The sequence below is a fragment of the Bipolaris zeicola genome (assembly GCF_000523435.1).
Source record: "Bipolaris zeicola 26-R-13 unplaced genomic scaffold scaffold_1, whole genome shotgun sequence".
NCBI lineage: Eukaryota > Fungi > Ascomycota > Dothideomycetes > Pleosporales > Pleosporaceae > Bipolaris > Bipolaris zeicola.
In genome coordinates, this window is record NW_006912050.1 from 166,725 (window position 1) to 190,142 (window position 23,418).

The 23,418-nt window shown below is 49.7% G+C and overlaps 11 protein-coding genes across 11 annotated transcripts; 5 read left to right on the forward strand and 6 right to left on the reverse strand.

Annotated features, from left to right (window-relative positions):
• Window positions 1-1,132: 1,132 nt before the first annotated feature.
• On the reverse strand, window positions 1,133-1,318 carry COCCADRAFT_81434 (uncharacterized protein; the record flags this gene model as incomplete). Its single annotated transcript, XM_007708394.1, has 1 exon — window positions 1,133-1,318. A coding segment is annotated over one exon (186 nt), but the record flags the coding sequence as incomplete, so codon positions are not given.
• Window positions 1,319-2,276: 958 nt separating this feature from the next.
• COCCADRAFT_234 (uncharacterized protein) lies at window positions 2,277-2,774 on the forward strand (the record flags this gene model as incomplete). The annotated part of the gene is made up of 3 exons (XM_007708289.1): window positions 2,277-2,345; window positions 2,399-2,455; window positions 2,508-2,774. The coding sequence occupies 3 exons, from the start codon at window positions 2,277-2,279 to the stop codon at window positions 2,772-2,774; spliced, it is 393 nt and encodes a 130-aa protein (XP_007706479.1).
• Window positions 2,775-3,569: 795 nt separating this feature from the next.
• Window positions 3,570-6,662, forward strand: COCCADRAFT_81352 (uncharacterized protein; the record flags this gene model as incomplete). Its single annotated transcript, XM_007708395.1, has 2 exons — window positions 3,570-6,305; window positions 6,360-6,662. 2 exons carry the CDS (start codon window positions 3,570-3,572, stop codon window positions 6,660-6,662), a joined length of 3,039 nt encoding a protein of 1,012 aa, XP_007706585.1.
• A 155-nt stretch (window positions 6,663-6,817) lies between these two features.
• On the reverse strand, window positions 6,818-8,062 carry COCCADRAFT_21554 (uncharacterized protein; the record flags this gene model as incomplete). Its single annotated transcript, XM_007708311.1, has 1 exon — window positions 6,818-8,062. The coding sequence occupies one exon, from the start codon at window positions 8,060-8,062 to the stop codon at window positions 6,818-6,820; it is 1,245 nt and encodes a 414-aa protein (XP_007706501.1).
• A 381-nt stretch (window positions 8,063-8,443) lies between these two features.
• Window positions 8,444-9,832, reverse strand: COCCADRAFT_237 (uncharacterized protein; the record flags this gene model as incomplete). The annotated part of the gene is made up of 1 exon (XM_007708290.1): window positions 8,444-9,832. One exon carries the CDS (start codon window positions 9,830-9,832, stop codon window positions 8,444-8,446), a length of 1,389 nt encoding a protein of 462 aa, XP_007706480.1.
• A 748-nt stretch (window positions 9,833-10,580) lies between these two features.
• On the reverse strand, window positions 10,581-10,751 carry COCCADRAFT_81385 (uncharacterized protein; the record flags this gene model as incomplete). Its single annotated transcript, XM_007708396.1, has 1 exon — window positions 10,581-10,751. A coding segment is annotated over one exon (171 nt), but the record flags the coding sequence as incomplete, so codon positions are not given.
• Window positions 10,752-12,207: 1,456 nt separating this feature from the next.
• Window positions 12,208-14,028, forward strand: COCCADRAFT_31859 (uncharacterized protein; the record flags this gene model as incomplete). Its single annotated transcript, XM_007708335.1, has 6 exons — window positions 12,208-12,523; window positions 12,572-12,750; window positions 12,800-12,906; window positions 12,958-13,083; window positions 13,132-13,221; window positions 13,278-14,028. The coding sequence occupies 6 exons, from the start codon at window positions 12,208-12,210 to the stop codon at window positions 14,026-14,028; spliced, it is 1,569 nt and encodes a 522-aa protein (XP_007706525.1).
• Window positions 14,029-14,955: 927 nt separating this feature from the next.
• Window positions 14,956-15,699, reverse strand: COCCADRAFT_81140 (uncharacterized protein; the record flags this gene model as incomplete). The annotated part of the gene is made up of 1 exon (XM_007708397.1): window positions 14,956-15,699. The coding sequence occupies one exon, from the start codon at window positions 15,697-15,699 to the stop codon at window positions 14,956-14,958; it is 744 nt and encodes a 247-aa protein (XP_007706587.1).
• Window positions 15,700-19,484: 3,785 nt separating this feature from the next.
• COCCADRAFT_81311 (uncharacterized protein) lies at window positions 19,485-20,147 on the forward strand (the record flags this gene model as incomplete). The annotated part of the gene is made up of 1 exon (XM_007708398.1): window positions 19,485-20,147. One exon carries the CDS (start codon window positions 19,485-19,487, stop codon window positions 20,145-20,147), a length of 663 nt encoding a protein of 220 aa, XP_007706588.1.
• Window positions 20,148-20,247: 100 nt separating this feature from the next.
• On the reverse strand, window positions 20,248-21,069 carry COCCADRAFT_81185 (uncharacterized protein; the record flags this gene model as incomplete). Its single annotated transcript, XM_007708399.1, has 1 exon — window positions 20,248-21,069. One exon carries the CDS (start codon window positions 21,067-21,069, stop codon window positions 20,248-20,250), a length of 822 nt encoding a protein of 273 aa, XP_007706589.1.
• Window positions 21,070-22,784: 1,715 nt separating this feature from the next.
• COCCADRAFT_81219 (uncharacterized protein) lies at window positions 22,785-23,078 on the forward strand (the record flags this gene model as incomplete). The annotated part of the gene is made up of 1 exon (XM_007708400.1): window positions 22,785-23,078. A coding segment is annotated over one exon (294 nt), but the record flags the coding sequence as incomplete, so codon positions are not given.
• Between the last annotated feature and the right edge of the window lie 340 nt (window positions 23,079-23,418).

A 23,418-nucleotide genomic window follows, 5' to 3' on the forward strand; every position in this document is an offset into this window, starting at 1 on the left:
GTTGTTGTCGGAGGATGGTGGTGTGTGATATCATTCATGTGATGGTGTTGAGTAAAACCTCGTTTATGGGTACTGCGCTCGTAAAGAGGGGCATTGCGCTCGCAAAGAGGCGCCGAAAGCTTGTCAGGCAACTGGATCAGATATCATACCCTTACTTTAGTAGGTTGGAGGGAGCTTCGAGTGGTACGGTGAATACCAAAACGATGCTCCCAAGCCTCCACTGTTTCAGAGATATCCTCTCTCAGTTGTGATTCAAGGACCAAAGAGTCATCTGCAGTCTTCACGACCTCGCCGTCGACGGCTGGCGTACGTTGATATGGATCGGCGACGGCAAGCTCTAGGCAGATAGCTGAAATGACGGAGTGAAATCTGAAACTTTCTGGGGGCTGAAGGCAGAGAGTGTATTCGTCAATCTTTTCTATCACCTCAAACGGGCCAATCTTGATGATGTCTAGCGAGGACATGTGCGTGATATAGTGCTCGTAATTGGTTCTCCCAGTGAGTGTTAAATGAACCAAGTTGCCGGTCGTGGTATACGGTCGTGTGGGATTGGGCTAGCCTCAGTCTTCCTTCGGCGTGATTGTGAATGGCTGATCGGCCGTGTAGAAACTGCTTGAATGGCTCATGCTTGGGTATGTCCGACTGGCATGCTGTAGCCCTGTCGCGATGGGAGATGCGATAGAGGAGTCTGAATGAGTCTTGTCTGTTGGAAAGCTGCCGGTGATGAGGAGCCAGTATCAAGATTTGGTGGGGGAAAGTGCCTTTGGAGAGATATAGGACTAGTCGTTCGACAGGCTTGTCAGGGTCGGTGAGGTCCATTTGATGCACCGGATACACAAAGCATCGCTCTAAACTGCCATCCGCGTAGAAGATAAGCGGAGACTGGAACATGGGTGTGCCAGAACGTGTGTGTTGCAGAGTCGGTCCTTAAGTTCTTCGAAATCCACCCCATGTTTCTGCCGTTGCTCCGTGTTTAGGAATTTGGCTGTCGGAGTCTTTCTGCATAACGAGGTCGCTCGAATCCTTCCTTTGGGGGCAGTAGTCAAGGAGATGAGCCTCGCGCTCTCTGGGGGTCGATACCTAGGCTCGTTGGCTCTCTTTTGCCAATGCCCGTCTTTAGGGGTGGCGTGTATTAGCGGTAGGCGACCGTACGTTCAGCTTCGCTGAACGCTTCTCGTTTGCGGTGAGTGGGGTTCCAGGACTCCAGGGTAAACTGGCTTCTAGGATCACAGCCACTCAAACGATATGATCGACGGTGTGATGTGGGGTAGATATAGATTGAATGCCGCGGCTGGGCTTCGTCGGCTAGACCGTGATGGTACCGGGATTGTCCGAGATTGTGCCGTGCGAGGGAGGGAGGCACCGACGCCGTGTCGGACCAAAAAAGAGTAGCTACCAGGTGTCGTGCCGATGTGGCCCAGGCAGTGGACAAATTTGAAGTGTCTGAGAGGTTGATTCCATAGTGTATCCAAAGAGGCAGCTACATATACCTATGTGAGTGCCAAGGCGCTATTCCCCATCGGATGGAACCATAACATAGGCTCTCAGTCACCTAGTAAAGTCAGAGATAATCAAAATCGCCCAGCAATAACGACAGCATAAAGCCCGCTTGAATGCTTTATTGCTACGGTAACACCACTGCAAGTAATGTACCTGATAAGCACTTCGGTATATTAAATTTATAGTTAGCGAGTCTATCTTATCGAATTTTTGTTTAGAATAGAATTATGATGGTGGTAATGTCTCGTGGTAAAAGTGGCTCGTTTTGGTGGGCTAGCCTGCGAGAGACAGGATAGCACTGAGAGATGGGTGCGAGACAACTGTATCTACCTCCCTATACGCGAGACGGCAAAAGTAGTTTTAATTGTTCCTGGAGCGGCCCGCTGATCATATCCGTAAGTAATTGATGTAATTTGCTAAGCTACTTTGGATTTGGTTCTTTGAAGTTTCAGTAATTTCTAGATTCTATAGTATTTTCGTCTTGCCTAGTCAAGACTGAGGTCCTCACGATCGTTAATGGTTTGAGGCTTTCTAAGGTGTAAGCTACCTAGGCGGCTTTGTTGAACTCACCTTCCAGGGCATCGAATATACCTTCATGGTTATGTTCAGCACTACTTTAAAGTAGCCTTGAAGTTCACATCCTTCTTATATCTTGCTATCACGTTCTCTCTTCTGGCTACTCTCTACCATAGTCTACCTGGCGCCAACGGCAACAGCTTATCGCAACAGCAATTTCCTACATCAAGTCAATACCAAGTCGACACTAACCCAACACCATGCCTGCTACCAAGAACGAGTCAAGTGAGACAGACGTGAGCGGTAAGAAGTGGACTGATGACGAGAAGGTAAGAAGGCTGCACCCATGCACACTAGCGCTAGCTGACAAGTCAATACATAGTTGGCGTACCTCGTTGTCCTGTGCGGGCATGAGGGCGGACTCAAAGCCAAGATCGATGTAAGAAGTGTGGCTAACATCTATGCGCTCACGTACTAACTCGATATTACAGAATGCGCCTAAGCTAGCTGGTCGGAGTGACATCGCTTGCAGGAGAATGATCGAGCGTCTTGAGGAGCAGTTCAAGCAGGAGATTGCTCGTATGAAGAAATCGAAGATTAGCAACGGCCAGACCACGAACAAGCGCAAGAACAAGAACGGCGATGACGAGGAGAATGGTTCTAACGAGGGCACGCCTAAGAAGAACAAGAATAAGAGCAGTGTTGGTGCCAAACTCTTGATTAAGGAGGAAATTCCTGAGGAGGAGATTCCTGAGTAGGTGACTCGGAGCTTGGACAGGGCCTTGATGGATGAGGGCTTCTTAGGCTACTTTGTCTCCTGTAGGGGTCTGATAAGTCGATTGCGATAGCCTCAACGAGAGGTGGGTGTTAATAGTGGGGTGCGTCCATGTATGCAGAGACATCTAACGGTCTTTGTTCTATTGAAAAGTAGCATGCTTGTTGCTTGTTCTGGCGATATGGAGTCGGGACTGCCAGAGGGCGCATAGTGGGATGGATCGATGAAAACAATGGAATAGTTAATGAATGAATGAACCAAGCATAGTGGAAGACGGGTGCAAGAGCGGTGATGCAGGGCGGATGCAGCATTAGGTAATACTGCATATGCTGAGTCATGGCGCAGCGGCGGGCGGCGAGCAGGGGGCGGATGCGCAAACTACGTACTACTTACTAGTAGCATGTCTTGTTGCATGCAGCCAGCGGCCATTCCGTCCTCACCGTCGCCTGCACTCCCTTGTGCGTGTGCTCTCTCCCGGTTTCTTCGTGTGCAATTGGCAGCAGTAGCAGCAGCACTGGCACTGTCTGGCCGCCTGAGTCCCTCGAGCCGTGCGTGCCGTGTGTCGTCTGCGTCCTCGTCGTCCGCCTCAGCGTCAGCCTCTGCAAACTGACCCCAGGCTGGCATGCTGCTTGGCCGAGTCTCTGTCGCCGCCTGCACAAAAACTCTCTGCGCAACCAGACGACCACCACTCGCTCTTTTTCACGCGCGCCCGCTTACCAGGCTGCCCAGTACTACTGTGCTCGCCTGCGCCCGCCGCCTGCTCCACCCACCGCCGCAAATGGACCACAATGGCTCCGTCAAGCGCAAGCAACCCCCAACTTCGCCCGCCACCGACCGCCCCCTCAAGCACATCAAGCCCGAACCCTTTGCACACGTGACAAACGGCCACGACGACACCATGGAAGACGCCCCCAGCGAATACAGCGCCGCCGACGACCTGCCGCCGTCTGCTCACGTTGCCGCTTCCGCCTCCGGACCCGACACGGCTGAGTGGCAGAAGACTATCGAGAACGTGGTTAAAAGCGTCGTCTCGATTCACTTTTGCCAGACATGCTCCTTTGACACAGATCCCGCCGTTAGCTCAGAGGCCACGGGCTTCGTCGTCGATGCCGAACAGGGCTATATCCTCACAAACAGACATGTCGTAGGCGCTGGGCCCTTTATCGGCTACTGCATCTTCGACAACCATGAGGAGTGCGACGTCCACCCCGTCTACCGCGATCCCGTCCACGACTTCGGTATCCTGCGCTTCGACCCCTCAAAGATTCGCTACATGCCCGTCACCGCCCTCAAGCTGCGCCCAGATAATGCAAAGGTCGGTGTTGAGATTCGCGTGGTCGGTAACGACGCTGGCGAGAAGCTGAGTATTCTGTCTGGTGTCATTAGCCGACTGGATCGCAACGCGCCCGAGTACGGCGAGGGCTACTCCGACTTCAACACAAACTACATACAGGCTGCCGCTGCCGCTAGCGGAGGTTCTTCGGGCAGTCCCGTAGTCGACCGCGACGGATATGCCGTTGCGCTGCAGGCGGGCGGACGCGCTGACGGTGCTGCGACCGACTACTTTCTGCCACTGGACCGTCCTTTGCGCGCGCTCGAGCTGATCCGCCAAGGCAAACACGTCACCAGAGGCACTATCCAGACGCAGTGGATACTCAAGCCCTTCGACGAGTGTCGGCGACTGGGTCTCTCAGCTGAACTTGAAAAGGATATCCGCACTCAGTTCCCCAAAGAAACGGGCATGCTGGTTGCCGAGGTTGTCCTCCCCCAAGGCCCTGCATCGAACAAGGTCGAAGAGGGTGATCTCCTGCTCCGCGTCAACGGAGAGCTACTTACACAGTTTGTCCGTCTCGATGCAATCCTGGATGAACACGTGGGCCAAACCATTTCTGTGACCATTCAGCGTGCAGGAGAGAACATGGACGTTGAGATTGACGTCGGCGATCTCCATGCCATTACTCCCGACAAGTTTGTTTCTGTTGCAGGTGCTTCGTTCCACGACCTCTCGTATCAACAAGCTCGTCTCTACGCCATCTCACTCAAGGGCGCAGGTGTGTACGTGTGTGAGGCAGCTGGCTCATTCAGATTTGCCGATGGCTACACTTCTGGCTGGCTGATTCAAGAAGTTGACAATCAGCCAACACCAGATCTAGACACCTTCATTCAAGTCATGAAGAAGATCCCTGACCGCAAGCGAGTCGTCATGATGTACAAGCACCTGCGCGATCTGCACACTGCAAACACCAGCATTACTGCAATCGATAGGCATTGGCACGCAAAGATTCGGGTAGCAACTCGTAATGATACGACTGGCTTGTGGGACTTTAGCCCACTTGCCGATGCCATACCACCTGTGCCTCCAGTTCCACGCCGTGCCAACTTTGTCAAGATGAGCTCTAGTTATCCAGAGGCTGTAGACATTGTCCGCAGTTTTGTACGCGTGCACGTCTCCATGCCCATCAAGCTTGACGGCTTCCCCAAGTTGAACAAGCAGGGCTATGGTCTTGTGGTTGATGCCGACCAGGGTCTGGTCCTTGTTTCGAGAGCAATCCTGCCCTACGACCTGTGCGATATATCCTTGATCATCGCCGATAGCATTTTTGTTGATGCAAAGGTTGTCTTCATGCACCCGTTACAGAACTATGCCATTGTCAAGTACGATGCCTCGCTAGTCAATGCACCCGTGAAGACTCCCAAGTTCGCAACGGATTTCATCAAGAAGGGTGCTGAGACGATTTTCTTTGGTATCAACCAAAACTTCCGACCTGTTGTGGCTAAGACGGTTGTCACGGATATTACCACTGTTGCTATCCCGGCTAGTGCAATCACGCCGCGGTATCGCGCGACCAATTTTGATGCCATCACTGTAGACACGAACCAGGCTTCGCATAGTGGCTCTGGTGTGCTTATTGCCGAGGATGGCACTGTCCAGGCTCTCTGGCTTTCATACTTGGGTGAACGAACTTCGCATAGTGGCAAGGACGTCGAATACCATCTCGGTCTTGCGACACCCAACCTTCTTCCAGTACTCAACGAGATCCGAAGCGGCAAGACTCCAAAGCTTCGCATCTTGAACGTTGAATTCCAGACAGTCCAGATGAGCCAAGCCCGCGTCATGGGTGTTTCAGAGGAATGGATCGAAAAGACAGAAACAGCCGATCCAGAGCGCCATCAGCTGTTCATGGTCCGAAAGGTCGATTCGGGCCACAGCGACGGTCTTCATGAGGGTGACGTCCTCTTGACGCTCAACGGCAAGCTCGTAACCCGCTCTCCGGATCTTGATGTCATGTACAACAACGAAGTCCTTGACGCAGTCATTGTGCGCAAACGCGAAGAAAAGACCATCAAGGTCTCGACGGTCCCAACCGAGGACCTCGAGACTGACCGCCTGGTCAGCTTCTGTGGCGCCACCTTCCACCGTCCTCACCAAGCCGTGCGTCAGCAAATCAGCAAAATCCACTCAGACGTCTACATTTCCTCGCGGGCCCGTGGCTCACCAGCGTATATGTACGGGGTAAGTTTGCTGCCTTCTCATTCTCCATCTTCTTTTGCTAATCAGTATCAATAGCTCGCACCTACAAACTTCGTCACACACGTCAACAATGTCCCAACACCCAATCTCTCCGCCTTCCTTGCTGAAATTAAGAAAATCAAGGATAACGAGTATTTCCGTATGAAAGTCATGACCTTTGACAACGTCCCCTGGGTCGCTACCATGAAAAAGAACGAGCACTACTTCCCTACCATTGAGCACATCAAAGATCCATCGGAACCCCTGGGTTGGAAAAAGATTATTCACGAGTGTGACGTTGGAGGCGCAAGGGAGGAATTAGGACCGGATGAGTTAGAGGCGGATGCTGCTGAAGATTAGACAGACAGGTGTTTCGGTATAGACAACGCGGGGCTTGAAAGAAATTAATAACCACTGCTATTCATCTTAACGCACAGGAGTCTGGGATCATCATTCCATGTAAATGTGTATTTACTGTACAAAAATATCCCAAACTAGACCAAACAACATCTTCTCTATCTCTGCATCTCATGCTCCCCAAACTGACTCTTATCCCCGATCTCCACCCCCCGTCGCTGCATCTCAACCGCATACCGCATAACCTCCGCCTCCCACTCCTCCAGCGCCTCCATCTTCCCTCCCAACAAGCGCTCCACCGCCCCAGCCAGCGCCATAGCATCCAGCGCCGCCTGATTTGTACTCGCCGCCGTATGCGGCCGAAACCCTGCAAGCGCATCACCCAGCAACAGCACTCTTCCTCCCTCCAACACCGCCGCCGGCGCAATCACATCCGTAATCGCCTGCACAAACGGAACCTCCGTTCCACGTACCACCTCCGCAAACTGCGGCGGCAACATCTCTTTGGCCCTCTTCTTCTGAAGTTCCCAAACCCCCAGATTGATACCGCCAGGAGGAAGCGTGATATGATGTTTCTTCCCATGTACATCCGTCATCACTTCCTCATGCTCAGTCGAATCTTCGGGAGCGTTAACGTACCAGACCCAATTTAACAATCTGCTTCCTGGTTCCGTAGTGCCATGTGCACCGGGAATCGTGTAAGCGAGGATTTGGGTACCAGGGGCATGGAAGAAGGTGAAGGTGTTAGTGAAGAGGGAGTGGGTTGTAGCTGAGAGAGAGGACTCGGGTAGGGTGCCGCGCCAGGCTATGTAGCCGGCGTAGGTTCGTGTGGTGGAGGAGAAGTAGGAAGTGCGGATTTGGGAGCTGGGGCCGTCGGCGGCGAGGACGAGGTCTGCGGGGGTGGTGTGCGATTTGCCGGAGGTGTGGGTGTAGGATATTTGGACGGGGGTGGACAAGTCTGGGGATGAGACGTCTACGCTTGTGACTGTGCAGCCGTATTCGTAGGATGTGCTTCCTTCGCCGGGTTCTGGGGTGGGGACTGTAGCGTAGTCGGTTTTTGTGCCGTCGTAGTTTGTGCGGAGGAGGTGGTAGAGGAGGTCCCAGCTTGTCATGTGTTGGTCTTGGTCGTGGCGGCTGATTATTTTGCCTTGTTTGTCGAGATATTGCCGCTGGTAGCTTGGGACTGTTAGTGGTGTATTGGTCCGGTCGTGGGTTTCGAAGAACTTTTGCACTTCTCGGCCGGCTACAACACCTGCGCCTTGGTCTTGGAGAAGGGGCGTTGGGTTGCGCTCGAAGATGCGGATGTTGAGGTCTTTTCTCAGACGCTTCAATGCAACTCCAGCCATGAGACCGCCTAGTGAGCCTCCTACGATGACGATGTTCTTGGGTTTTGCCTGGGCCATATTTGTGCGTAGAACTGTGTGAAATGCTGGGATGAAATGAGAGATTTTTAGATTTGAGCCGTGGGTTCAGCAGTGCGTAGACTACATTTTAAGCTCAGACACTACAAAGATCCACACAAGGATAGATTCTTGCATTACAGTCAATGACATGATGTTGTATCCTAGATGGTGTAAGGTTGGAAGTTGTCGGAAGCTCGATAGGGACGTCGCTTATGTTACCATGACGTACACTATATCCACAAGCATCGGAAACACACTAAAATCGTTCTCTGGTCGGTTACGTTCAAGGAAATGATCATTTTAGATTTTTTCTAATCGTCTGGATCATGTATATACATGCTGATTATCTGCGCCTGCACTCATTGAAATGCCCGAACCGCCCTAGTATCCTAACAATCCGACTATGTACAGCACTGCTTCATCCCAAAGTCCTCCTTTCATTGGCACTGCAACTTCTGGCTTTTGAATATCCTGCAAATTTGGATTTGATGCGGACTTGCGGGCCCCTAAAGTACGGGACGTGTACCGGTATACAAAATGAAACAGCAAAGCCACACACAACCAGATGTTGGCGATTCCAACCAGAACAGACGCGACAACTACACCAAACCAGTGGAGCGGCGGTCCTGCTATGAGAAAAGCGCAAATGACTAGACCGTGTGGAAGGCAGATGATATAGCACAGAGGACAATCGAGGCGAGTCCTGGGAACCAGATTTTCGCCTTTAGTGCGTCGCGCGTTGCGGTTACTGACAAAAGGGAAGAAGGTAAAGTAACCCAACACACACGAGGTCGCCAATGCGATAAGAATGAAGGAAATGCTCGTAGGTGTAAAAGACCACTGCTTGAGGATATAGCTGTACCTCTCAAAGTAGGAAAAGATGAGGGTATCGATGTAGCCGCTCAGCAGAGCGAAGAGTAGGGTGATAGGCTCGGAGGTGATCATCTCGTATGGCTGGAACATCGCCATGACCCATTTGTGAAATGGAAATATTTCCATCCAGACTTTGTCGTAATTGGGTCCATAGACATTCGTGCTGCCCTCCTCTCTTTGCCTTTTCGCTTCACGATCCAGCAGAACCGACGCCCGCATCTCTTCCGTAAACAGCCAGTGGAGCAACTGTGTAGCTACCCCAAGAATGAGCTGAAGCCAAAAGGTAGATCGCCAGTCAAGGAACTGTTGAACCGCGCCTCCAGCAACGCCAGCAAGGACAGTGCCAAGACAGATAAAGAGAGATGCCCACAAGACGGCGCAGAACTGCTTGTCCTCGTCAAACATATCCTGGATGGTTCTCATATTTACGTCGCACCCAGCTGAAGATAGCCCGCCAACAATCCTCCCTCCAATGACTCCACCAAAGCTCTTTGACAAAACGCACACCAGAACGGACATATTGGTCAGACCAAGTGAGGCCCGCGTGACTGACTTACGACCCATGTCGTCTGAAAATGGGCGCCAGAGCCTGCATCCGACCGCTTGCGAGATCAAGAACGATGTCATTCCTAGTTGAGAATTTTTGACGCCAAAGTGTGTGTTTAGTGAGGGAACGGCGTTGTAGTAACTGGCTGCGGTGAAGGCTATGCTAGTTTGGCAGGATGAGATGACGGTCAGGAGGATCCGTTTTCGACGTGCGGACCATGCCTGGGCTAGGTTGTTGCGTAAATTCTGTTTAGTGAGGAATTTGGTGGAGGGGAGGCGATTCCGGATATAGGAGCCAGGTAGTTTGGAAGGGTGTGGTGAAAATAGTCTGTAAGGCTGTGATGAAGACATTTTAGGAGTCACGTGGGTTTGGTGGAATATCTTGGGTATGTTGGATATGTGACTATCTTGGAGATTGTGTGTATGTTCTGAGAGGCTTGGAAGGGAGTTACTGGGTATATATTATTCATAGACAGCTACAGATGCAAATGTTTATTGCTATGCATTTTCTCAACTGTGGTTGATGTGGTCTTGTCACCGTCTAACCATGGTCGAAGTTGGAGGACAGGATCGCATTTCCAAGAGGGGTGCATGTATTAGTAATGGGCTCTTCTGTAGCTGCCTTGTTGAAGATACTAACAGCAGTCCCTAATCTTAAACGTATTGATAATGTGCGTCTGTCGAGTCGCTCAGCCAAGTCAAATAGGTGCGGGATTGAGCACTCCAATCTGTTCTTAATCACAATCTCAGCACGAAGTGACGGTAGAAAGAAGACCCCTGACCCAGCTATGTCAAGTCATCTTGATTATCACTTCTGTGTAGTTGCATTTGACCTACGACATTGGCGGAAGAGTGTGACTCGCTTTTCTCCACAGATTCCCATGCATCGAATGGAATTGCGTATACACGACTAGTTAGGTCCCATTGGACGGTACAATAAGTTTGCTGATGCTACCGTACATGGCTGTCTCGAACCCATTATTAATCTTCGTTAAGAGATCATACAATCACTTCGTCTATGTCACGCAGTTCGTGGGCGAAACGCGGATTGACGGGTATATGCAGAAAGCCGTAGGGTATTATGTGCTCATATCATAATTCAAGATTGACTGGCTTCGAGGGTTGCACAAAGTTGAGCAAGACTTTCATAACCCCGCATATGTGAATATACATTCAAGGTGGGTGCATATCTTATCAGTCTCCTGAATGTTGCTGCATCGATGTTCAGGCAACCATCGTTACATGTGCGGGAAAGATCTGAAGATGTGACCTTCCTGCGAAAGGCATAACTATCTCAAGTCACTCAAGAGGTTTGAGCCAACCGGCGTGGTTCCATTTGTAGTACAGCGTCATTGAACACCTTGTCACACAACACGGTTCTTTGAACCGAACACCTATAGCCATCTGAAATGTAGTATGCCTCGGTGTTCAGGGATCGCCACAATCCTCTGCACGGCCTGAAAAGGCAGGTGAAGTCCCAACGAGGATGCCACGTCCAATGACGGTTTTGACAGACGCGATGACATCTCGGCGAGAAGAATTCCGTCAGATTCCCATCAGATCGGACTTGAAACCATCTCAAGACTGACAGGAGTTTTGAACCCAACTTGACGTAGAGTTGTGTTTTCAATGTTCCGGAATTGCGAAGGGTCAACGAACGCATGAATGTCAGACTTTCTGCCGGTTAATGGAGAGAGAGGTACAATCGAAACTGAAACTACTGAGCGGCATAGATATTCCGTACAATAAAAGCCGATTTGCATCAATAAGTGCTATGTAGGCTGCCGAAGTCGTGACTGTTAGCGCATACGGCGATGCAGTGTGCCATGGATGCCGTGGTGATGTTCGGGGTGATGTCGGCCAATATTAACAGCACGCTTGTTGAACAGAGGAGTTCCTAGCGAGAGGATTTCGGATTACCTGTAGCTTAGGTCAAAGCGGCGAAATCCAGTAGTGCAACGATGCATCCGAGCCCGTTAAACCGTAGACGCAGTGCGGGGGTGATAGTCGACAGTGGTTCCTGGGGTTCCTGGAGCTTCTTGAAACCTCCGACGTCTGAACTGGGACGCGATGATCCAAGACAAACGAGAGCCACACACCCAGGTGCACCATGCTCAGCATTTCCGTCCAATCATCTTGCTGTTTTCAAAATATACAGATACCGCAAGCTGACCAATGCATCCAGCGGTTCCAATTAGCCTTGTCTCTTCTTGTAGCGGTAGCAATAGGACAAGGTAGCAGCCTCTCTTTGCACGTTGGGCCTTGTGACAATTACCGGCATGCAGCGTTTGCACGTCTCTCCATGCAGCGGATGCGCATCCCTTCTGTTACACCAACAACATACAATCGTTCTGGCTGAGCAGCATCCGTCTTTACCAGTTTCGAGTAAGCGCTTATGACTGAGGCCACTGAGCCATGTCCAAACACATCCCGCTGGCCCTCTTAGCCAGAACAGGCCCATGTGCGCGTCAAACTCAGTCCTTCTACCGCCTTCCCGCCTTCTGCAGTCGTATGTCGCTTTCTTCACCCTGCGGCCCGTTGCATGACTTGGGCCGTGTACTCGGTACCTGTTGAAATCAGTTCTCTGAGCAACACGTCTCCACATTCGTTCCATTAAGTAAGAGGGGGGATCCGAGTCTTCAAATCTTCATACCTCGCTCACTATCAGTCGAAACTATTCAGTCGAAACTATCACACTTACTCAGCACCCCTACAGCCTGGTCGTCATGGCAGCCGTCATGCGCCCACGAGCGCTAGATGGCGAGAGGAGAATGAACATGGACGCCCTTGGGATAGGCTACATGGTCTTCGCCATATTCTACACCATCATACTATCTGCAGAACTCTACTTTTTATATCGACGACGTGATGCATTCTGCATACAACTCCGAAACATCAAAGTGCTTTTCGCAGCAGTTTGCATGCTCCATGTGTATCTCAGTATTGTCCTCTTTGTATATCCTTGGAATGGCTTCTTTCCATGCTCAGCCGAATTCTGGATCATGTCTGTCTTCCTTCCATCTGGCATGGCATTCTTCCAGGGTGAGTAACTTTAGCTTACAGCCATAAGTCTTTACTAACGCTTCATAGCTTGCAATGCAAAGGTTCTCACAGTCTATGAGAGGCAGAATCGGTTGACGCGCAACTTCCTTGAAGGAGCGCGCAAGAAGCGCATCTCATACACCCCCCGTGGGCTATACGAAGCGTGGCGCGATCTTGATGCCGCAAAGAAGGTGTACTTTGGTACCTTGGCTGGATTAGCAATTTCAGTAAGAGCTGCTTGCTTAAATCACATATATTTTGCGCTAACCGGTACAGTTTATTCCTGCCATTATATTGTTCTTCGGTTCGCGCCGTTTTCATGCGTCCTACGGCTTCTTTGGAATGGCTACAGACTTCCACAAGTGCCGTCGAGGGGGTGAATGGTATGTGACGTGTTTGCGAAAAGATGGACAGCTGAACTAATCATAGTGCAGGATTCCATCGATTTTCGTTCAGCTATTCTGGACGATGCTTGTGGGTCCTTGGATTCTTTGGAAGATTCGCGATATCAGAGATGTTCATTCGTGGGCCTGGCAAACAAGACTTGCCATCATTGCTGGGTATGTTTAGTTTCCCTACTCCTTACTCAAATTACTTACACTCTGTAGCCTACCAGGAACGCCACTTTGGATTGCCTTTACATACTCAAACATGGAGATCGCTACAAGCGTCAATAGATTCTTCGCGCCAGCTGGATGGTAAGTTTCGGGTTTGCCCATAGTGCTTTGATCTTGACACTAACTCTACCAAATAGGTTCATACCATCACTGATAGTTTGCCAACAAGTCTTGATCATCATTCCTCTCCGTGACGCACTGAAGATGCAGCCTTACCGTCGCTCTTCAATCTCCGAAACCGATTCTTTCAAATCTTCACGGCCCATTCTGATCGAAAAGTCGCCAATTGAGAGCCTCGACAAATCTGCCAGAACCAAAGTATCTATGCAAGCGCTGGAATTCAGTATCGAACACAGCATTGAGCCTCTCATTGCCTGGGCCGCAGCCCGCGAGTTTACAGCCGAGAACTGTATCTTCCTGCGCGAAGTGCGCAACTTTAGGAGAAAATGGGCTGGGCTAAAGGTCGTCACTACAGCGCAACGCCGCCAAATGTTCAACGAAGCATCCCTCATCTTCTTCACGCTCGTCAACCCGTTTACCGCCGAGATGGCCATCAACATCGAATACAAGATCTTCAAGACGCTGCAAGCCGTCTTCGCAGAAGTAGAATTCGATCCATATATGCCGCGCTGCAAAACGCCTGATGATGTTCAATCACCCGTCTTCAGGGAAAACGTCGTGTGCCCGTGGGAAGACACGTTCAGCCGCCCGACAAGTATCCAAAGCGACACGACATCATCATCCACCTCGAGTACAAAGAGCATAGTACCGAGTGAATTTACAGACGAAATTTTCGACGCTGCATATGACAGCATCAAGTACCTTGTTTTCACAAATACCTGGCCTAGGTATGTGGAGCTCGCAGGCAAGCTTCATAGCGCTCTCTGAACACCACGTCTCCCATGACTGCTGTTTCGATCAACGCCCCCATTATTTTTTTTTACCTTTTACCTGCCTCCCCTTCTTAGTTAGGATAATACCCTTGAATGATAATGCAATTACTTTTCCTGTTCATGTTGTTGAACTTGATCATCCTGGCTACCATCATCTACGTATTTTGCTGCCCCTTTTCCTCGTTCCCCAGCTTCTGGAAAGATGACGGAAAACCCAAAACTAAATTGTTCGTCATAATTATAATCATAATGTATTTTATTACCACTATTGGTCCACATGCGCAAACTATCGCCATCGCCATCGCCATCGCCCAAAGCCCTGATTCTAGAAGCCCAAGGCAAGTTCTCTCATTGTACTCGCCAAGGACAACACCAGATCCACCTGTGGATGCGGTTTCGACATGTGTTTTGCTACCATGCGGGGCGCGTTCTAGAATTTGTCACGCTTCCAATGTTGATCAGCCGGTACGCATACCTCTCTTGGCAGTCGTAGAAAAAAGAGTACCCACTGTGATAGCGATCTAAAAGATCGACATGTGCACATGACATGGCAAGTAAAGTATAGAAACAAATCCTTCCCTTTGTAAACTAAACCCACGCAGTTCACTCCTTCACCACCCTTCTTTTTTTTCGATATGTGGAAAGTCGACGAGATGTCTCATACACGGAGGCTTCACAAATACTACTCGGCCTGTTTACCCGGATAACAAAACGGTCGTTTGCATGTCCAGGCTCCGTTTTCGCGACGCGAATGTTGCTCAGACAAGCCACAATGGTCGTTGACGGGAAAAAAAGGGTCCTTTTTTTTCCTTTCCCTTTGCTCATCTCTCGTCGTTACAACCATCCGGTCGGGACCTCTATGCAGCGCGCCAAAATTCATGCGTCAGGGGGTGTGGCGCGGAAGGAATGGCAGAGTTGTGAGTTAGGAAAGGGGGCGGCTGGCGAGTTCGTGGCTGTAGGTTTCGTATCTTGGAGCGGATGGTGTCACAGGTTGTGGTGGTGCAGGATATGCACAGACCGTGGGTGGTGAGTCGGGCTGACGGGATGGAGCGGCGGCTTGCCGAGTGGACGGTGGTACTAAGACGGAGGAGAAAATTAGTCGTGTGTCTTCTTTCGCATATTGTTGTCTACCCATGCGATTTTTGTCGAAGAAGCGACATACGGCATTGGTATCAATTTCGCGACCGTATTCTCCGTATCTGGTGCCAAAGTAGGGTACGCTGCCTTCTAGTAATGCAGCGCTGCCAAGTTTCTCGTACGGTTCCTCCTTTTCTTGGTTTTTCAGTCGATATTTAGAAGTTGGTGGTTCAATAGGGCCTTGTAGCGCGGGTGAAAAAGTTGAAAGGCCAGGCCATGCTATTAAGCATCCTGTGTTGGAAGATGACCAGTCTTCTGGGTATGGTTGTGTTGAAGGCCAAGTCGGTGGGTCGGGTCTAAACGGTTTCACAATAGGCGTCCTGTAGGTTCCATCCGCTTGGCAGAAGAAGTCGATACTACGCTTGAGGGCAGGGATGACTTCATTTTGGGGGTTAGCTTCGTTTTTGAAGTGGTGGTTTATATCCTTCACACCAGAAGGATCGGTCAGGGCGTTTGAACACACTGCACACCACGGGTCTGGGTAGCTGTTCAATCCACGTGAGAAAGGCGATTCGCTCGAGGAAACCATGTTGTGCGAGAAGCATGTGTGTTAAAATTGGGGTTGAGAAATCACAACGGCTATGTCTTTCTCCTCGTGAAATAACGTGTTGATGCATGTCAAGTTATGAGAAGCTATCATTGCTAAATAGTAAAGAGTCGCATCGCATTATTCCTATGCACAAATATGTAGTAGAACTAAAGTTGAAGAATGCTGCAACAGAATAAAGATGCTTCTTCTGGAGGTTTATAATCAAATGCACCGCCGGTGAGTGGTTGAATGGTAGCGACTGTGAACACAGAAATTTGCCGACTAAAACTCGAGAAAACGTGCGAACCATGGCAAGTCCTCACCAAACATGGTTATCATGCGCGACATCGATTTTACTTCAGTTTTTGGTTTTTGTTCTTCGTATCTATACATTTACCAAATTCTAAATTGTAGAACTAATTCGTTGCATAAGGAGAAGTAGCTCGAAGAGAAGTACAAGAGACAAATACAGGTGATAAGAAAGCACATGTTCAATAGCAACCTCCTTCATCACCACAAGTTCCACAAAACAAGAGACGTCCACGTGAGGTTGGAAACGGTTCGCATGTTCTTGAATGTAATTAGGTATTGTGGGTTGTGTAGGCTTAACAAGATACATGTGACATTCTCGGTATGCGCAATAATTTTTGGATGCATTTTGGTACTGACCCCCTCATTTTCTACGAGGTTAGTGCGGATGAAGTTTCTAATCTCCGCTCGAAGTGGCGTTATGTCCATAGGTAAGTGGTTGCAGCTTCGTTCCTGTTGAAGCCATGGTGTCTCGATGCGGTATTGAGACGTGTTCGTGTTGGTGATGCTTGCAGCGAGAGAGATAGTGCAAGCAGCACCGGCAAGTGGAGTAAAGATAAGTTTCTGGCGGGGTATGGAAGGAGAAGAGTCAGAGTGATGCTTACAGCGAATAGTAGAGTACAGGCAAGATCAAAGTCAAAGGCTAGATTTTGTCGGTTTATGCATTAAAATGGAAGTGGAAGAGTGAGAAGGTGGTTGGAGAGTGCGGGGTGTTACATGCAGGAGTGTTTGTTTACCTTGTTTGTTGTGGAAGGCACTCCTCGTGCCTGCTCGCTTTCCTCACAGTTGCCCTCTAATGCCTAACTCGCCAGGTATAACGCCACTTTTATGGATGCAAAGATGGTGTATCTAATGATGGATTAGAGTTCCCGTGAAAATGTGGGAAGATTGACCTTCCCGAGACTGGTCCAAGCCACGATGGATTCCCTGCCGGGATACGGAACAGGCTATACGAGATATCAGTCTTCTCCAAAAAGACTAAAGTCGAGCGGGCTGAGAGAATAGTAGACGAGGGTGGCATCAGCGATATAAACACCGTCCACTTCTTCTATATTGACCACGTCACCGACGCCGAGAGGAGTGAACTTTTCGGAAACACCATCACTCACGTGGCAGAAATGGCCTACGAGGTGCTGAGTTTGTTCACACCATGTACACTTTTCGCTTTCGACCAGCCACTAGGCTTGCTCCTCTTTACGGAGGCATTCAATGCCCGCATTCTCCACTTCGAGGCACTAACTAAGCTCTATGTCGAGTTCGACATGAGTAGCACACTTGGAGGAGATGAAAGGATTAAATTTGATAGTTGGATGCCAATCAGGCTTTCCCACGACCGTGAAGCTAATTTCCACAGGATCTTCAAGATATAGATAGTTACTATCTAAGACTAACCTCCCACAACTCTATATAAATCTTATATTCTCTTATATTTGGCGCGACTTCCGCAGTCTCTAAGGCCTATTAAGAAGGACTAGCTTATGCCGTTATCCTGTTACCTTCCGCTTCTCTTCTAGCAACAACCAAGTATATCTACTACACCGCGACTTCCTCATCGCTCAAACTATTGCTGCAGTAAAAGACATCGAGGTACCAAACGAAGCCAATATTAGCCAGGGCTTCACCTAACAACTTTTTCACACCAGCCATGAGTCCTAGATAACACTTTAACTTCTAATATTCCTTTACCGAAGCTGTTTAAAACCTCACCATAGGTTGATGGTGAAATCTATTCATGACATCTATGTCGTGTAGGATCTAACGCGTGACACATTCGAGCTGTTGTGGCTTCCATCCATGGGTTGCGCGGTCATAAACCATCTGTAGGAAGAGGGGAATGTTATGATACGGGAATTCTCTGTCCAGGTCGTTCTTCTTTATGATAGCGTGAATATCGATAATGAGATGGGAGCTAATGTCGCTCAAGGAATGGATCTTGGTATCACCAAACGATAGGTAGTAGGTAATACAGCAGTAGTAGCCATACCTTCACTTCTTAGACGAACCTCTCAGCGTCTTCTTTCGAGAAGATCTTGGTGAATTCGCAGAACGCTGCCGTTCCTTCGTTGCTTGGTTGTTGAATGAGTCTCGGTGCGAGCTTGATCAACGTATCTCTTATCGCCTTAGCAGCTTTCAGGTTGTCTGTCATCTTCCAGATGCAATACTTCATGAAGATAGCGTTGGATTCAGCGACTAGCCTGGTGACTGTGAGGGGGTTAGGCAGCTTCCTGTTGCTGGGGTTAACAACGGCCACCTCGCCCTTCTCCGCTTCGTTGGCTCTTCACTCTCTTTCTTAGTTCCCGCTGAATTGTGGCTGCCAGCAACTTCTGGGAACTTTTAGCGCTGTTTAATTTGGGCGTTGTGGGAAATGTTACTCCAGATCTCGGAGAAATAGAATATCATGTCACTTGAAATGAGGGGCATGTCGCAAAGGCCCATTGTCTAATGGTAGGCCACGTAATACTTCACGCTTCCGTTGACGATAGTTTTACTAACGGGGACCATAGCTCTTAGCACGTTCGCTTCGACTGGTAGAACTCCCATACTTTTCTTCTTTTTGTCTCGTTCGCTGTCTCGCACACAGCCAGAGCCTTTAGTAGAATACTTAGGAGGGTTGGTAGCTAGTACTAACCCAACGATAAGGAACTTAATCATTTTTGGCCTTCCTTACCCCTCTTTGTTAGTAGGTAAGATGAATAGCGTCTAATTCCCAGGCGGGCTATATAAAGTGGCTTCATTTTAGATTTTTAGTTAGGAAAATTAATAGCAGTAGTTAATCAAAGAGAAATTGAGAAAGCGTCTTCGGTACTAAACATGAAAACTTCTTTCTGCATCCTAGAAGTGAAGAGTGGATTAGTTCTAATAATGAAATCTTTTTAGAAATCGAATTTTTTTGATTGTGAGAGGGCGAGAGAGTTAAGCTCTTAACTTTAAGTATTCCTTATATTAAGCACACAACACGCTTTGAAAGACTGTTCTAACGCTAAATTCGAAATACAACTAATTATATGTTAGATTATACCTTGAACTAAACAGAAGAAGAATTATCATAAGTTCCCCTCCCATCCTCGACGACACGATTGCAGTCGTAAAAGAGAGTTTCGAAGAACAGGAGAGAAACGAGAGGAACTTGACTTGCTGGTATACCGCAATGCATTGCGCGGTGGTGAATAGGTCGGAAGAAGTCCAGAAGTCTTAATACAAATAGGATTAGCATTGGGAAAGCCCGAAGAAGCAGAATCTATGCAATTAGAAAAGTCGTTACGACTTTAAGATAAAGACTATCGAGTAATAGATAGATAAAGGAAATGAAGCTTAATGTGCACTCCCCCTTCAGCACCCCTAGCCGGGCTATTAGAGTTACCTATTCCATACCCACAATCCTATTTCACCCCCACCACCCCCGCACCTCTCCAAATCTACCCCGCCCTCCCTCTTTCCCCAAACAGCACCACCACCACCACAACAACAACAACCCAATGCTCGAAATCGCCGCCTTCACCGCCCCCTCCGCCATACTCGCCTTCCAATCCGGCGCCTCACGCATCGAACTCTGCACCTCGTACCCCCTCGGCGGCACCACTCCCTCCCTCTCCACGCTCTCCCACGTCCGCAGCGCAACCCGCCTCCCCATCACTGTCATGATCCGACCCCGCGGCGGCGACTTCATCTACACCGCCTCCGAATATAGCACTATGGAATCCGAAATCGCCAGCCTAAAAGATCTGGCTGATGGATTCGTATTCGGGATTCTAGATAAAGAAGGGAGAGTGGATGAGGAGAGGTGCAAGCGGCTTGTGCGATTGGCGGAGCCGAGGGCGTGTACGTTTCATCGGGCGATTGATGCGGTGAGGGATTTAGAGGGGGGGGTTGAGGCGGTGGTGAGGTGTGGGTTTAAGCGGTTGTTGACGAGTGGTGGGGAGAAGAGCGCGGTGGAGGGGGTGGAGAGGATACGTGGGTTGCAGGAGGTGTTTGGGGATAGGATAGAGATTATTGCTGGGGGAGGTGTCAGGAGTGGGAATGTTGCGGTTGTCAAGGGAACGGGGGTGCCGTGGGTGCATTCTGCGGCTGTGACGGGGGAGGGGGAGGAAGTGGATGGGGAGGAGGTTGGGAGGATTAAGGGGGTGTTGGAGGGATTGTAAGGGTGTTCATTAGGTGGTGTGTATATACGTTAGAAGCGTCGCTATATAAGTGTACATATGGTGTGGGTGTGCTAAACGCCTCGTCTGAAGATTAATCACACTAGATCAAAGCGTACATGAGAGCACCGAGAATAGATATTCCAAATGAGGCGGTAGCATCAACACCGACATGTCCTGCAGCTCCAGTCTTTGTAGGCTGAGCATCTGTCCTCGTCTCCGTCACAACGGCTGTCCTTCCAGCAATGGTCGTAGCTTGGGTGATGGTTGTAGCAGGAATCGTAGTCTCAATCTGCTGTCCGCCCACAGTCGCCGTAGCAACAGACTCAGCGACTGTTGTTGGTGCTGTATAGGTAACTGGAGGAAGCGTAGTAGTGAATACAACAATCGAGCCCAGTTCTGACACAGGAATGGCACCGCCAACACCCGTGCCAGTGAACTGCGGTGGAATCGACATGGTCGATGTGTTTGGTCTCTCTGCCTCGTTGCCAGAGTAGATGTTCGCGCTATGTCCGTCCTTGGTGTAGTTACCGCTAATCAGGTTTACATCCGTGCCGCCAGAGTGGTAATCTCCTGTTGCGATGGTGCCGTAAGAGCCGTCTGGAAACTGAAAGTTGGTTGTGAATTTATCGTAGCACATTGGGATGTTGAGGGTCTGGAGGTTCACGCAGTCGAGGCTGGGGTGGCAAGCGAAGCCCTCTGCGCGCTCGTTTATAGAACGCGGCTCAAATGAGATGCCTTTTACTGAGGCCACGACATTGGTGTAGAGCGAGCTAAGGTCGGGTCCGACTGAAGGAGGTGTCTCGGTTGTTGCGCCTTGAGGCTTGCAGGCCTTGTAGGAAGCCTCGTCGTCTTTTTGGAATCCTTCAAAAGGCGATGCAGCGGCCACGGCGGCAAGAGCGAGGGACAGGTATTTCAGGGTCATGTTGACGTTGTGGTGGTGAATTATGACTGATTATGGGTATTGCACGATGTAGTGCTGAACGATTGACGAATACCGCAACTGGCAATGAATGGCGAGGGTAAAAGAACGGACACCTGAGCGAAGGACAGTGGGTTGATCCAACGGCTAGGGAGAGGCGAGGGCGGCCCTGAATCTATATACTAGTACCGCGACTGCAGCCCTCACATGCAGTACTGACAGGGTTCGTTAGACTGCCTTTTCCTTCCAGAGCTAGCCAACAACGAGTATCACGCGTGCAACTTGCACGATCTAATCAAAGGCACGCTAGTATACGAGGACAATTGTCAATCGACTCAACTTGTTATTTGTTGCGCATTCACCAGATCTATGCCATCTGAATAGACACCCGCAATTGTCTGTAACTCGAAGAAGAGCGAGTTGCGCACTCATTGAAATCCGCCCTTCAGTTCCAAAATCCTCTTCGTGTTCGCAGATTCTTGGAAAAGTGTCAACGGCAATCCAAGATTCTGCACCAAGGAAGCGATTTTATTGGCAAGGGGTTCGTTACGGCAAGGCGGCAACAAGTGGAGTACAGCAACACCATCTCATTCGCCAGAGGCAGACCTAGACAATATCCCATTTTTTCTTGCCCTTCAGTTTAAACCCCGCCCTAAAGAAGCGCCTTGGACTCGAGTCGTCGTCTGCAGACTCGGCTCGCTTTTTGTTTGGGTCGGGAAAAGTCGCAGTTGGAGCAATGAAGAAAAATGCGGGTTGCAACGTCATGGCGGGACGCCTTGTTCCCAGTAATGAGGGTGCGGCTTGTTGGTTCCTGGCGGTGTATCCACTGCGTTGTGGGTAATCTACTCATGTCACATGCAGTGTTTTCCAGGGCTGTAATTCCCGCTAGGAAGCAATGAGATTTTTGTCAAGGTAAAGCTGAACACGTCTTGACGCGTTACTGGAGGTTGCGATGGAGGTTGTGATGGAGGTTGGGCGGAAGTCGTACCATGACTCGTCTTACGCGAATTGGGTTCAGCCTCAATGTATCTGCTGTGGGTAATCTTCTGATCCTACTTTCTCAGGACGATACAAGCAAGGTATACATATTTACTTTTTTCAAGCCGTTTTATCGCAACGAACCACGTGCGCCCCTCTCTATACCCCGCTATCTGCCAAGCAGCGTGCAACCGACTTAAAATAGCATCTGGGCATCCAAGCAGGTAACGGTGCGAATTGTTTCAATATGCCATAGTATCACCGAGGCTGCGGCTGTAACGGCATGTTCATGCTACTGGTATGCAGGGACAAAGCAGTGCATTCGGACAAGATGTGGACTCAGGATTCCCGAGACCCGCATCTCTGCAGTGTGGGTCATTGATATCCATGAGAAAAAGGATCAAGAAGCTTAGCATAGTACTATTTAAACAGCAGCTGCGGAAACTGATAAGACGAGCAGCTATAATCCTGTAATCTATCTTATCCGTCTTCACGAAGAGATTTAGCAGTATGCCTAGAATCGTGTTTCAGATACAGTCAATCAACCCAATGCTTTTCTACGACTGTACTGTAGACAGGAGCCCGTAGCAGTCCGGTGAACTAAAACTTACAACAATTTAGTTCGCATGTCAACTGAGCTTCTAGAATGAAACACGACCGTACACGTGACTGTTGATTTGAAACTATTGGGCTCTCAAACACGATATTGAGAACAACTGGCCACATGAGTAAGCCAAGTACAATGCAACGTTCATGGCAGCAATGCATACACTCGACGCATTTACACCCCACCCCCAGCTTTCCTGCAAAAAGCACGCCAAGCTTTATCCAGACCCGCAACGCCAAGTTGCCTTGAAGCTGGGATGATCCAGACTAAGGGAAACATGAATCGATGCGTACAGTCAAACGTGACCTGGTCGGGGAAAAACCTGCGCTGGACGAAACACAGGGTAACTGCCGAGGCCAGCGAGAGCTCAAGGAGAGAAGTCCTCTGGAGGATGCTCAACCGCCCTAAGATTAGGACTTCGATCTGAGGAGATTATTGAAAGCAGTAGTAGTATAGATCGATGGTTCGGTAATCGCAGATGGAACTTGGGGCGGGCTGAGATGGTGCATGGCCGGTCTTGTTGCTGTCCTCGTCGGCATGATTGACACAATCGACACAGCCACTCGAGGTGCAGCAGTTCCGTGCGCAGTCTTCGCATCATGCAATTGCAACCAAGATGCCGCGGTAAGGATGGGGATCGGCAGAGCTTGCACCGTACTCTACCTGACGCTGGAGTGCGGAAGGGAGGCGCAGATGGACGAGACGCGATCAAACACTGGCCAGACCGGGTCCAAGCCACGCTGAGTGACATCATGGCGCCCGTACCT